Source organism: Cetorhinus maximus, chromosome 6, assembly GCF_964194155.1.
Source record: "Cetorhinus maximus chromosome 6, sCetMax3.hap1.1, whole genome shotgun sequence".
NCBI lineage: Eukaryota > Metazoa > Chordata > Chondrichthyes > Lamniformes > Cetorhinidae > Cetorhinus > Cetorhinus maximus.
In genome coordinates this window covers 69,993,435-70,006,814 of record NC_135884.1, presented here as the reverse complement: position 1 = coordinate 70,006,814, position 13,380 = coordinate 69,993,435, and the positions used below count along the sequence as shown (strand labels likewise).

The 13,380-nt window shown below is 44.4% G+C and overlaps 1 protein-coding gene across 3 annotated transcripts in view; it reads left to right on the top strand.

Moving 5' to 3' along the window:
* nprl2 (NPR2 like, GATOR1 complex subunit) overlaps positions 1 to 12,759 on the top strand; it is a 30,142-nt gene extending 17,383 nt beyond the window's left edge. For 2 of the 3 annotated variants that reach the window (XM_078543831.1, XM_078543833.1), the window contains 6 exons: positions 2,313 to 2,410; positions 6,239 to 6,275; positions 7,446 to 7,539; positions 10,206 to 10,323; positions 11,033 to 11,175; positions 11,845 to 12,759. In XM_078543831.1, coding sequence (XP_078399957.1) covers positions 2,313 to 2,410; positions 6,239 to 6,275; positions 7,446 to 7,539; positions 10,206 to 10,323; positions 11,033 to 11,175; positions 11,845 to 11,912 — 558 coding nt within the window. In that variant the 3' untranslated portion in view covers positions 11,913 to 12,759. Of the gene's footprint in view, positions 1 to 1,299; positions 1,419 to 2,312; positions 2,411 to 6,238; positions 6,276 to 7,445; positions 7,540 to 10,205; positions 10,324 to 11,032; positions 11,176 to 11,844 lie in introns of all 3 variants that reach the window. The other variant, XM_078543832.1, reaches the window with a different exon arrangement.
* The last annotated feature ends 621 nt before the right edge of the window (positions 12,760 to 13,380 follow it).

Sequence of the window (13,380 nt, the reverse complement as noted above, 5' to 3'; positions counted from 1 at the left end):
GAGGTCTCAGCGGGTGTTTTCTCCAGAGCTGGAGCATGGTAAACAAGGTAAAGCAGAGCAGGAACAAGCACCTGGCGGGAGAAACAACATCTAAAATGATGTTACATGTATATAGTTGAGACATGGAAAAGTTATGAAATGTTATTTTATTGAAGATGCAGGAACCCTGTATCAGGTTTCCACCCCTGCCACAGTACAGAAAGAGCTCTTTTCAAAGTCACAAATGACATTCTGTGTGACTGTGACAAAGATAAACTTTCCCTCCTCATCCTTCTCAACCTGTCTGCATCCTTTGACACGGGTGAGCACACCATCCACCTCCAGTGCCTCTCCACTGTCGTCCAGCTGGGTGGGATTGCACTCACCCGGTTCTATTCTCATCTGTCTAATTATAGCCAGGGAATTGCTTCTCTTCTATTTTTCTGCACCATTACCTCTGGTGTCCTCCAAGAATCTATCCTTGGCCCTCCTATTTCTCAACTACATGTTGCCCCTCAGCGACATCATCCGAAGGCACAGCATTAGTTTTCACATGTACGCTGATGACATCAGCTCTACCTCACTGCCACCTCTTTGACTCCTCCACTGTTGATGAATGATCAGACTGCTACTCCAACATCCAGTACAGGATGAGCTCCAAACCCCATTCTCTAGGTACTGACTCCATCCCTCTCCCTGACAACGGTCTGAGATTAAGCCAGTCTGTTTGCAATCTTTGTGTCACATTTGAGCCCAAGATGAGCTGCTGATCTTATATTCGTGTAATTACTGAGACCGCCTGTTTCCACCTCGGTAACATCGCCTGAGTTTGCCCCTGTCTCAGCTCATCTGCTGCTGAAACCTTCATTCATGCTTTGTTATTCTGGACTCAACTATTTCCACCACTCTTGAGTGGTCTCCCACAGTCTACCTCCCATAAACTTGAGGTCGTCCAAAACTCAGCTGCCCATGTCTTAACTCTTAGCAAATCTTGTTTTCCTATCACCCTTGTGCTTACTAACTTACAGTGGCTCCCAGTCAAGTAAAGTCTTTAAAATTCCCATCTTCATTCTCATCCTCCCTTTCATAGCTTTGCCTTTCCCAATCTCTGTAATCTCCTCCACAACCATCCAAAATATCTGCACTTCTCTAATTCTGGCTTCTTGTGCATTCCCAATTATAATTGGTCCACCATCGGTAGCTGAGCCTTTAGTTGTCTAGGACCCAAGCTCTGGGAATTCCCTCCCTATAGCTGTCTGCCTTCCTACCTCGCTTTCCTCCTTTAAGACGCTTCATTTTTGGTTATTTGACTTAATACAGGTACAGTGTCTCAAAACCGGCAACATCGGGACCAGGTTTTGGACCTTTCCAGTTTTTGGGTGGGCGGTTCGGGTTGGGTCAAAGGTCGCTTGGACCATTCAGAGTGCGGAAAAAGACAGGCGTGCAAAGTTGATAACTAGTCAGCACGCCAATACGTGCTGTAGCCAAACAAACCAGTAAATTATTTTACTCAACTAATAATAATTAATATTCATGCATGACAGCTTAAATAAATGTCCAGTTTTCAGACAGCTGGATTTGAAACATTATACCTGTATCTCCTTATGTGGCTTGGTGTTGTACTTTGTTTTATAATGCTGCTGTGAAGCATCTTGAGAGGTTTCATTATGTTAAAGGCGCTGTATAAATATACATTGGTAACTGGAAATGGGATCAGAGTAGTTAAACACCTACAATTTCATCAGGAAACTCTTCTTCACACAGAGTGATCAACACATGGACAAGATAGTGGAGGTGTAAATTCTGGAATCATTTAAGAAATAATGGATACTGCAATGTGGGGGAACTACAGGATTTTTTTTGGACAGGTGAACATCCTCGCCAATAATTACCACGTGATTTTAAAAGACAATTTAATGCCATTTTCCGGTATTGCATAATTATTGTTGAGTGAATCAAGCCCCAAGCTGGCATGGGGGAATCGCTCAGTTTTAGTGTGTCTGGCTGACCTCATGTGGCTTCAGCTGTATATCACTGTAACCTGCTGACCACACGTAGCTTGTGCCATATGCATCGTGCATACGTCATCCCTCCCCTTAAATATGTCAGTGCTATTTGCTTCAACTGTTTCCACATGGCAGTAAGTTCCACATTTTCTCTGTGTACAGAAATGTGGGTATGCATCCTGTAGATGACCATTAGAGGAGCCACTGAGCACCCAAAACACTGTAGGAACCTGCCTGGCTCAATGGACAGCGATTGTCCGGTGAGGATTGTCATTGAACAGTTGTGTTGGTGGCTTTGTGCTAAGTTTTGGCTGGTGTTGCCTCCAGATTCTGCCATACATTGATGGATTCCGTCATATCCAGAAGATCTCTGCTGAAGCAGACGTGGAGTTGAACTTGGTGCGGATTGCAGTGCAGAATTTACTGTGAGTAACACAGAGAGTCAATGTCTTGCAGACTATTTCATCCCACTTTCCCTTTTTGTTGGCTGGCTGCAGTTAGGCAAGTAGAGCTTTAAAGAGAAAATCACCACCTTTGATAGTAGATTCCTCCTGTTCAGTACCTGGCCTTTCTCCCCTTGCTTTTCTGACTGGATGTTTTGCGTGTACTGATCAAGATGAGACTTGTTAGTAGTAAGAAATAGATTACTTTTTTCATTTTTAACATACAATGTCAGTTCAAGCATTGCCTAGAATCTTTTTGATACAGAAGAAGGTTTTGTATATCAATTAACTAGAGATTCTCTGGCTAGATACAGCATGGGTTAGATACAGAGTAAAGCTCCCTCTACACTGTCCCCATCAAACACTCCCAGGGCAGGTACAGCACAGGGTTAGATACAGAGTAAAGCTCCCTCTACACTGTCCCCAGCAAACACTCCCAGGGCAAATATAGAAACAAAGAGTGCTGAAAATACTTAGAAAGTCAGTAGCATCTGTGGAGAGAAACAGAGTTAACGTTTCAGGTTGATGACCTTTCATTAGAATAGGACAGGTATAGTATGGGTTAGATACAGGGTAAACCTCTCTCTACACTGCCTATCATTATATTCCCAAATCCAGTACACCAGGATTCAATTGTTTTAAAGCATGTATCACTAAGTTTCCTCCGACAGTATTTTTTCATGTCGTAATTCTAGTATCAAAATGGATGAATGCTTTTTTCCCTTTCAGTGCACCTTGGCAACTTCAGCAATTATCCACAATAAGATTTTAATTACTGCTTAATTGACCAGCTTATGTAGTCGGGGGCAGGATCCATGTGTTTAGTGATCATCCTGCTGAAAAACAAATCTCTACATTTGAGAGGCTTTGCCTGCTGAGATTTCCATGTAGTTGTTTCGTGTGTATATTTGCCATTTTCCTTTAACTAGTTATTGAACCAGAGACAACAGGAGGATTTTTTTTAGGCAGCCAATTGTAATCTGGACACTGCTTCAATGGGTGTTGGAAGCAGACGGTGGCACAATGGTATTATTACTGGATTGGTAATACAGAGGCTCTGGGGTCACAAGTTAAAATCCTACCATGGCAGCTGGTGGAATTTAAACTTAACTAATAAAAAATCTGGAATTGAAAGCTAGTCTCAGTAATGGCACCATGAAACTATCATTGATTGTTGTAAAAACCCAGTTGGTTCACTACTGTCCTTTAGGGAAGGAAATCTGTCATCCTTCCCCAGTCTGGCCTACATGTGACTCCAAATCCACAGCAATGTGAATGGTCTTCTGAAATGGCCTAGCAAACCTTTACAAAAAGTCGAAAAGGAATAAGTCCAGATGGACCACCTGACGTTGACCTGGGCACTGGAAATTACAGCGCACACCCTGCCCAGTCGAGCCTGCAAAGTCCTCCACACTAACATCTGGGAACTTGTGCTAAATAAGGGAGCTGTCCTACAGACTAGTCAAGCAACAGTCTGACAGTTATACTCAACAAATCATTCCTTATAGCCAATGTCTCATACTCCTGCATCACTATTCCTGGCCATGTCCTGTCCCACTGGCAGGACAGACCCACCAGAGATGGCGGCACAGTGATATACATACAAGAGGGGGTTGCCCTGGGAGTCCTCAACATTGACTCTGGTCCCCGTGAAGTCTCATGGCATCAGGTCAAACATGGGAAAGGAAACCTCTTGCTGATTACCTAACCACCTTCCCTTAGCTCATGAATCAATATTCCTCCATGTTGAACACCACATGGAAAAAGCACTGAGGGTGGCAAGGGCACAGAATGTACTCCATGTGGGGGACTTCAATGTCCATCACCAAGAGTGGCTCAGTAGCACCACTACTGACCGAGCTGGCTGCGGCCTAAAGGACATAGCTGCTAGACTTGGTCTGTGGCAGGTGGTGAGAGAACCAACAAGAGGGAAAAGCCTACAGAACCTCACCCTCATCAATCTACCTGTTGCAGATTCATCTGCCTGTGACTGTATTGGCAGGAGTAACCACTACACAGTCTTCGTGGAGACAAAGCCCCATCTTCACTTCGAGGATACACTCCATTGTGTTGTGTGGCACTACCACTGTGCTAAATGGGATAGATTTTGGGCAGATCTAGAAACTTAAAACTGGTCATCCATGAGGTGCTGTGGACCATCAGCAACAGCAGAATTGCATACAACTATAATCTTTAAACCCAAGGCCCACTCTACCATTACCATCAAACCAGGAAATCAACCCTGGTTTAATAAAGAGTGCAGGAGGGCATGTGAGGAGCAGCACCAGGCATACCTAAAAATGAGGTGTCAACCTGGTGAAGTTAGAACACAGGACTACTTGCATGCAAAACAGAGAATGCAGCATGCGATAGACAGACCTAAGTGACCTCACAACGAATGGAAGATCAAAGCTCTGCACTCCTGCCTGATCCTGTTATGAATGGTGGTGGACAATTAAACAACTAACTGGAGAAGGTCCTCCTCACACACTCCTGTCCTCAATGATGGGAGAACCCAGCACATGAATGCAAAAGACAAGGCTGAAGCATTTGCAAACACTTTCAGCCAAAAGTGCCACGTGGATGATTCATCTCTGCCTCCTCCTGAAGTCCTCCATATCATAGATGTCGGTCGTATGCCAATACGATTAATTCCACACGATGACAAGAAACAGCTGAAGGCTTTCATTACCCCTAGGCTCAACCATTCCAAAGCAATCCTGGCTGGTCTCCAACATTGTACCCGCTGTAAATTTGATGTCATCCAAATCCAGCTGTCTGTCCCCTATCACCTCTGTGCTCGCTGACTTACATTGGCTCCTGGCCAAGCAACGTCTTTATTTTAAAATTCTCATTGTTTTCAAATCCCTCCATGGCCTCTCCCTATCTCTGTAATCTCCTCCAGCCTCCATGACCTTCCAACATAAATGCTCCTCTAATTCTGGCCTCTTGTGCATTCCCAATTATAATTGCTCCACTACTGGCTATGCCTTCAGTTGCCTAGACCCCAAGTTCTGGAATTCCCTCCCTACACCTCTCTGCCTCTCTACCTCACTCTCCTCCGTTAAGACACTCCTTAAAACTTACCTCTTTGGCCAAGCTTTTAGTCATTTGACTTAATATCTTATTATATGGCTCGGTGTCGTACTTTGTTATTTAATGCTCCCGTGAAGCACTTTGGGACGTGTCATAATGTTAAAGATGCTGTATAAATGTAAGTTGTTGTTACTTTTGTTCCATAACATTGCCTGCCAGACTCTCTGCATATTTCTCTGCCAGTTTAAGAGCGCAGTAACTCTCTCTTTCTCTTCTGCCTCGTGCTGATGAAGTTCCTTCTTCCTGTTGACCTTAAATTTACATTGTTCCTTCTCTCTCTTTCCCATCTTGTCTCTCCTGACACAAATCTCCCATTCATCTTTGTCTTAAACCTTTTGCTCATTTGAGGTTTAAATACTTTTTCAGGAATCTCACAAAGTGGTGACCAGGATCTGGGAATTTGGGATGAAGTAATTTGCACGTAGTTATTTATCCATCTCAGAAGGTTCAGTGGGTTGGAGTGTACAGCAGTGCAGAATATTTATGATAATTTGGGCAAAGAGGTTTTAATAAGTCTAGGGAACCTGATTTCATTCCATTCTTCATGATTCCTTAATTGGTCTTCCCTCTAAAATAGGTCTGTCCAGCCACATTCAGCATGGGAATGTATCTTAGCCAAAGCAATATGTTACATTACACACAACCCAGGAATGAGGCTAGTATACATTCACTGCTAGTTGTACTCTGAACATAATGTGTGCCGTTGTCTTGCAGGTACTATGGAGTTGTGACTTTAGTCCCTATATTCCAGGTGAGTGTACTGTGGACAGTTGGTGTGTTTATGGTTCCCAATTGTAGCCTGGAATTAGCCACTGCTTCTGTGCCAGTGCCCCATTGCCCTTAATGTAAAACAAAAGGCCCAACCACCTTCAGCTGTTTCGTCAATGACCTTCCCTCCATCATAAGGTCAGAAGTAGGGATGTTCGTGGATGATTGCACAATGTTCAGCACCATTCGTGACTCCCCAGGTCCAAAAACAGTCCGTGTTCATAAGCAGCAAGACCTGGACAATATCCAGCCTTAGGCTGATAAGCGGCAAGTGACATTCGCATCACACAAGTGTCAGGCAATGACGATCTCCAATAAGAGAGAATCTAACCATTGCCCCTTGACATTCAATGGCATTACCATCTCTGAATCCCCCACTATCAACATCGTGGGGGGTTACCATTGACCAGAAACTGAACTGGACTAGCCATATAAATACTGTAGCTACAAGAACAGGTCAGAGGCTGGGAATTCTGGAGAGAATAACTCACCTTATGACTCCCCAAAGCCTGTCCACCAATTACATGGCACAAGCCAGGAGTGTGATGGAATACTCTCCACATGCTTGGTTGAGTGCAGCTCCCACAACACTTAAGAAGCTCGACACCATCCAGGACAAAGCAGCCCGCTTGATTGGCACCCATCCACCGCCTTTAACATTCACTCCCTCCACCGCAGACGTACAGTAGCAGCAGTATGTACCATCTACAAGATACACTGCAGCAACTCACCGAGGCTCCTCCACCAGCACCTTCTAAACCCGCAACCTCTACCACCTGGCATGACAAGGGCAACAGATGCATGGGAACACCACCACCTGCAAGTTTCCCTCCAAGTCTCACACCATCCTGACTTGGTATTATATCGTCGTTCCTTCATTGTCACTGGGTCAAAGTCTTGGAACTCCCTCCCTAATAGCACTGTGGGTGTACCTACACCACATGGACTGCAGCGGTTCAAGAAGGCAGCTCACCACCACCTTCTGAAGGGCAGTTAGGGATGGGCAATAAATGCTGGCCTAGCCAGCCAAGTCCACATCCCATGAACGAATAAATAAAATTTTAAAACTTGTGTTTTATTGAACCTGCACGAGCCATATTGATTTGTCATTCTGTTGATGTTTAACTGCTCTCTGCTCCTTTTCCCTCCACAGTATTCCAATGTGTACTGCCCAACTCCTCGGGTGCAGGATCTGGTCGACGACAAGTCCTTGCAGGAAGAGTGCCTGGCGTATGTCACTAAGCCAGGTATGATGAAAGTTCCTGTTCAGTGCAATGACATTGAAAATCGAAGGACTTTTGTTACAAATGGATTGGTGTATAAGAATAAAGAAGTTTCACTGCAATTATACAGGACATTGGTGAGGCCATACCTGCGTACAGTTTTGATCTCCTTACCTAAGAAAAGATGTACTTAACTTGGAGGAAGCGCAACATAGGTTCGCGGAACTGATTCCTAGGATGAGAGGATTGTCCTATGAGAGGAGATTAAGTAAACTGGGACAGCTTCTTTAGAATCTAAAAGAATGAGTGGTGATTTCATTGAAACATGTAAGATTCTGAAAAGGGCTTGATAGGGTAGATATTGGGAGGATATTCCCATATCTGGGGAGTCTGGAATTAAGGGGCATGGTTTCAGCATGGGGTCCATATAGGACTGGGATGAGAAATTTCTTCATTCAGAGAGTTGTGAATCTTTGGAATTCTCTACTCCAGAGATCTGTAAATGGTCACTCATTGGGTATTTTCAAGACAGATGTTGATTTTTTTTATTCTTTCATGGGATGTGGGTGTCGCTGGCTGGGCCAGCATTTATTGCCCATCCATAATTGCCCTTGAGAAGGTGATGGTGAGCCGCCGCCTTGAACCGCTGCAGTCCATGTGGTGTAGGTACACCCACAGTGCTGTTAGGAAAGGAGTTCCAAGATTTTGACCCAGTGACAGTGAAGGAAAAGCAATATAGTTCTGAGTCAAGATGGTGTGTGGCTTAGAGGGAAACTTGCAGGTGCTGCACTTTTGCTTTGAGGTGGTAGAGGTCATGGGTTTGGAAGGTGCTGTCAAAAGAGCCTCGGTGAGTTCCTGAAGTACATCTTGTAGATAGTACACACTGCTGTCACTGTGCGTCGGTGGTGGAGGGAGTGAATGTTTAAGGTAGTGGATGGGGTGTACATTTGGAGGATATTAAGGGATATAGCAATATTGTGGGAAGTGGAGTTAAAGTAGATGATCAGCCATGGCGTGTTTAATAGTGGAAGAGGCTTAAAGGGCCTAATGGCCTATTACTCCTATTTCTTGTGTTCTTAACTTGACCTTTTCATAGTTTTACATTACAAACGAACAATAAAAGGCCCAGCCATAACAGCCCTATTTATTGGATTGCATCCATGACCCTTCCCTGCTGCTGGTAATGCTGACCCCTGGGGGAGGCAAAAATCTTGAAAAGACTGGGGAAATTCCTGTGGTAATAGAGCAATCTTGGGAGAAATAATTGTTGGTTATCTCCTGTGAGTGTTGTGTGAATCAGCATTCTGCCAAGTTCAGCACTAACATTGAAGCCTTGTAGTAAAAGGCACACATTAACATTTCCAGGAAGATCTCAACCCTGAGCAGTGTCTTGCTCAGGTCCACTCAAGCAGAGCTAACTGAATGCAATTGCACATCCCTTCAGTATCTCTCTGCTCTCCCTAAATCCCTGCTCCATGCCACCCTAGAATAATCCCATATCCATGCCTTGTGGAATAATCCTAGTGGCACATCTCCCTAGAATAATCCAGGCTCCACTGTCCTTTTTTTCAACTCATTCATGGGGTGTGGGCAACACTGGCTAGGCCAGCAATTTTTGCCCATCCCTAATTACCCTTGAGAAGGTGGTGGCGAGCTACCTTCTTGAACCGCTGCAGTCCATGTGGTTAGGTACACCCACAATGCTGTTAGGGAGGGAGTTCCAGGATTTGGACCCAGTGACATTGAAAGAACGGCGATATATTTCCAAATCAGGATGATCAATGAGGACCTGTGCAATGGTAGCCCAGCAACTAGCACCTGTGGAACAGTACATGCTAACCAGCACCTATAGAGTCAAATCCCCAGTACCAGCGCCTGTGAAACAGTACCCCAGCAAGAAAATCGGTTAAATTTGCCAAAACAGGAGAGAGAAAATTTCAATAAATGGAAACTTTTCAAGATGAAAGGAGGGTGTGAGTGACTCACCCTTTAAGTGGGGTCCCCTGTTAATTTTAATTTTAAAGGACATCATTTGGATAAGACATTAAAAGAGATTAGAGGCAGGACAACTAATGAAAAACAATCCAAATAGATTCAGAAGGATTTGGATCTGTTGGGAAACTGAGCCAGTAATTGGCAAGTGAAATTCACAATAAATATAACTGATATAGGAATGAGGAACCAGGAGAAGGGACTACAACCTAGAAATTTCTGTTGATAATAGTGAACAAATGCTTGCTGTGTAGTATGATGTGGCTCAGTTGGCTATTTCACTGAAGGTGTTAACTCATTCTCTGCTAAATTAGCACTAACGCTATTTTCTTGGTTAATACATTGAATGGAATAGTCTTAAATATTGTGCAAATCTCGGAGGTTATTGTGGAAACCCATCAACTTAGTGTTTGTAGTTCCAAAAAATACAGGGTACTAGATTATTACAAGAGAGAGAGATGGCAAATACAAAGAGGTGATGATGTTGGTGTGAAACACTGGTTATTCCCTAGAATTGAAATCAGTCAGGTTAGAGAGTGAGCTTATTGGACTGAATGCCCTATAGTTACCTATATTCTCAATGGCACTGGATGTTAATGTAGTTTCAGTCTGTCCTCATGGGCTCCTGTGGAGGGGAAATGGGTCCTATAGCAGTGGGAGGCCTTTGAAGACCTGTTAATTGCTGCCTTTGCCCACAGGACCCAAGCGTGCCAGTCTGCGAGATGTATTTCAGCTATACTGTGGGCTCAGCCCTGGCACTACAGCTCGAGACCTCTGCTCCCGCTACGCTCAACAACTTCAACAGGTGGATGAGAGGTAAAGTGTTGAGCCTGGACTGGTGGCTAAGTGTGGACAAACTGTAACTTCTTCATACTGTTTGTGATTTATCTATATGAGCAGGTTGAATGAATGAGGATGATGGGCTCCCTGCCCTCACTCTGGTCTTGCTGGTTTTGTTTAATGTTTTCTTTTCATCAATTCTTGGGATGTGTAGCATTTATTGCCCATCCCTAATTACCCTTGCGCTGCTTCATGTGTGGTGTAGGTACTCTGAGTGCTGTTAGGTAGGAATTTTCAGGGTTTTGTCTCAGTGACGATGAAGGAGCAGTGATATACGTACAAAGTCAGGACAATGAGTGACTTAAGAGGGGTCCTTGCAGGTGGTGGTGTTCCCATGTCCCCGCTGCCCTTGTCCTTCTCGGTGGCCGAGGTCTCAGGTTTGGAAGGTGTTGTTGAAGAAACCTTGGCAAGTGGCTGCAGTGTATCTTGTAGACGATGGGGTCCAGTACAACCACAGTGCACTTGCAGTTTAGGAGTGTGAATGTTCGGTCTATAGGTAATGTACCGATCAAGCTGACTGCTTTGTCCTGGATGGTATTGAGTTTTGTTGCAGCGCCCCAGCAAAATGGACAGAATCCCAGCACACCCCTGACTTGTGCCCTGTAAGTAGTGAAGAGACTTTGGGGTATACAGTAAGTGATTTGCTGTAGAATAACCAATCTACCTCATTCTCCTCTGTTTGCAGGAAGTTGATTCAGTTTGGCCTGATGAAAGGTCTAATTCGGCGACTGCACAAGTATCCAGTAAAGATCAACCGTGACGAGAGGAGCCGCCCACCACGTCTTTACACTGGTTCACACAGCTATGATGAAATCTGCTGCAAAACAGGTACACCAGCCCATAAAGAATCACTCCATTACTGGAATTGAAGCAGCCAAAGAGACAGAATGATGCAAAGGATTAGATGATTTCAGGACTGAGTTGCGTGTTCACAGTCCAAACTATTGGCAGTAAGAGTCCTATGTGAATTCAGTTTGAGTAGTATGTTGGGTATGGGTTCATAGGTTCTAATAAACACCACAATTGGGATATTCGATCAGGGAGTCTGTAAAATAGCTGGGATAGAAAAGGAACAATATCACAGGATCTCTGAGATTGGAGTGAACCAATTTGTCAGGGCAGTGTAGAGGAAGCTTTACTCTGTATCTAACCCATGCTGTAACGTAGCAGGAGATTTCCCCTGTTGCTCCTCAACACAGTGCCACAGGATCGTTTACATTCGCCTGAGAGAGAATACGGAGCATCAGTTCAGCATCTCGTCTGAAAGGTGGCACCTTTCAGAAGGAGCGTCAGCTTAGATTGTGTGCTCAAGTCTCAGAGTGGAGCTTGTGAACCCACAACCTTCTGACTCTGAAGCGAGAGTGTTCAAACTGAGCCACAGCTGACATCTCCTTAACTCTGTATCTGACCTATGCTGTAGCTGAGACCAACTGCATGGAAGTGTTTGAAATTTCATTGCGGGAATTGTAACAACATTTTTTTGTCTGTTTTTCTCAGGAATTAGTTATAAGGAATTGGATGAGAGGCTGGAGAACGACTCAAATATCATTGTGTGCTGGAAGTGACAGTACAGCACTTTGTCAGGACAATAACTGGGTGTTCTGCTATGCAGTCACATAACGTTGAGCAGAGGTTTCCAAAATGAAGAATAGTTTGGCAAAGGAGTGCAAGAATGTAATAGACGGTGCTGACCTGGGTAGTGTGAGCTGTGCTGCCCTGCAGGACTGATAAAATCTTCTGACCCTCCTGCATTACCTTAAAAATAGGTGAAGAAATGTATGAAAGTATTTCTCCTTAAAGAGGTTCTGATCCCAAGCTGAGCGATTTTGTATTCATATTGATATGATCCTTACTGTATGCATGCAACTTATTCATGAGTATCAAGGATAGAGCAGACCCCTCCCCTAGCTGATTCATTCAAATTCTCCCCTCCCCTCCCATCATTTATGGTGCATTCTTCCTAAGCTAGCCACTATGGTGTGTAACCTGTTACTGAGTGAGTGTAGTACTGAGTCATACATATCCAGAAGTAACCACATTCAGTCACCATTCTGTCCTGAATTAGCTGACTTCAACTGGGACAGTGGTGGGGGTGCTTTAAGAGGCCTTAGTGCTCTTGGCCTTGGTAGAGTCTCTACTCCTGAAGGGTCTGGCCTACCCATGGACACCATGGAAAGTGAGTCGATGGGATCAAGTCAGCTGCAATGAATTTGCAGTCAAATTTCATGCTGGCATTGAAGAATGATCCACTTGGGTGTGTTACCGCAGAGCTCTCAGTGCTCGTTGAACCAGTGCTCTGTAAATCTGTGCCTTCACGAGAATGGGAATGTACAAAACCTGTATTGATTGCTTGTTGTGACTAGTTTTGGATAAATAGAATTATTTAATAGTTAATGAACTTGCATTGATGAATCTCAGTAATCCTTCAATGTGGCTGCGGAACATTGGTGTCACTAATCATCAGTCATAGACTAAGCTGTCACCCTGTCAGCTTGGCTCAGTAGTATCACTCTCACCCTTTAGGCAGAAGGTCATGGGCTGAAGTTCCACTCCAGACACTTGATCACATAACCTAGGCTGACATTTGAGTTCATTACTGAGGGAGTGCTGCACTATATAGCTTCCATCTTTTGCATGCAATGTTAACATCCTGAAGGACATAGCTGTCAGACTTGGCCTGCAGCAGGCGATGAAAGAACTAGGAAAAAAGTGACTTGACCTCATCCTCACCAATCACAGTATTGGCAGGAGGGACCACTGCACAATGTTTATGGAGACAAAGTCCTGTTTTCACGCTGAGGGCATACTTGCCATCATATTGTGTTGCACTATCACTGTGCTAAATGGGATAGATTCAGAACAAATCTTGCACCTCAAAACTGGGCACCCATGAGGCACTGTGGCCACCAACAGCAGCAGAATTGCATTCAACCATAAAGTGTAACCTTATGGCCTGGCCCATCCCTCACTAAGCCATTACAGTCAAACCAGGTATCAACCCTGGTTCAATGAGAAATGTAGGAGGCCATGCCA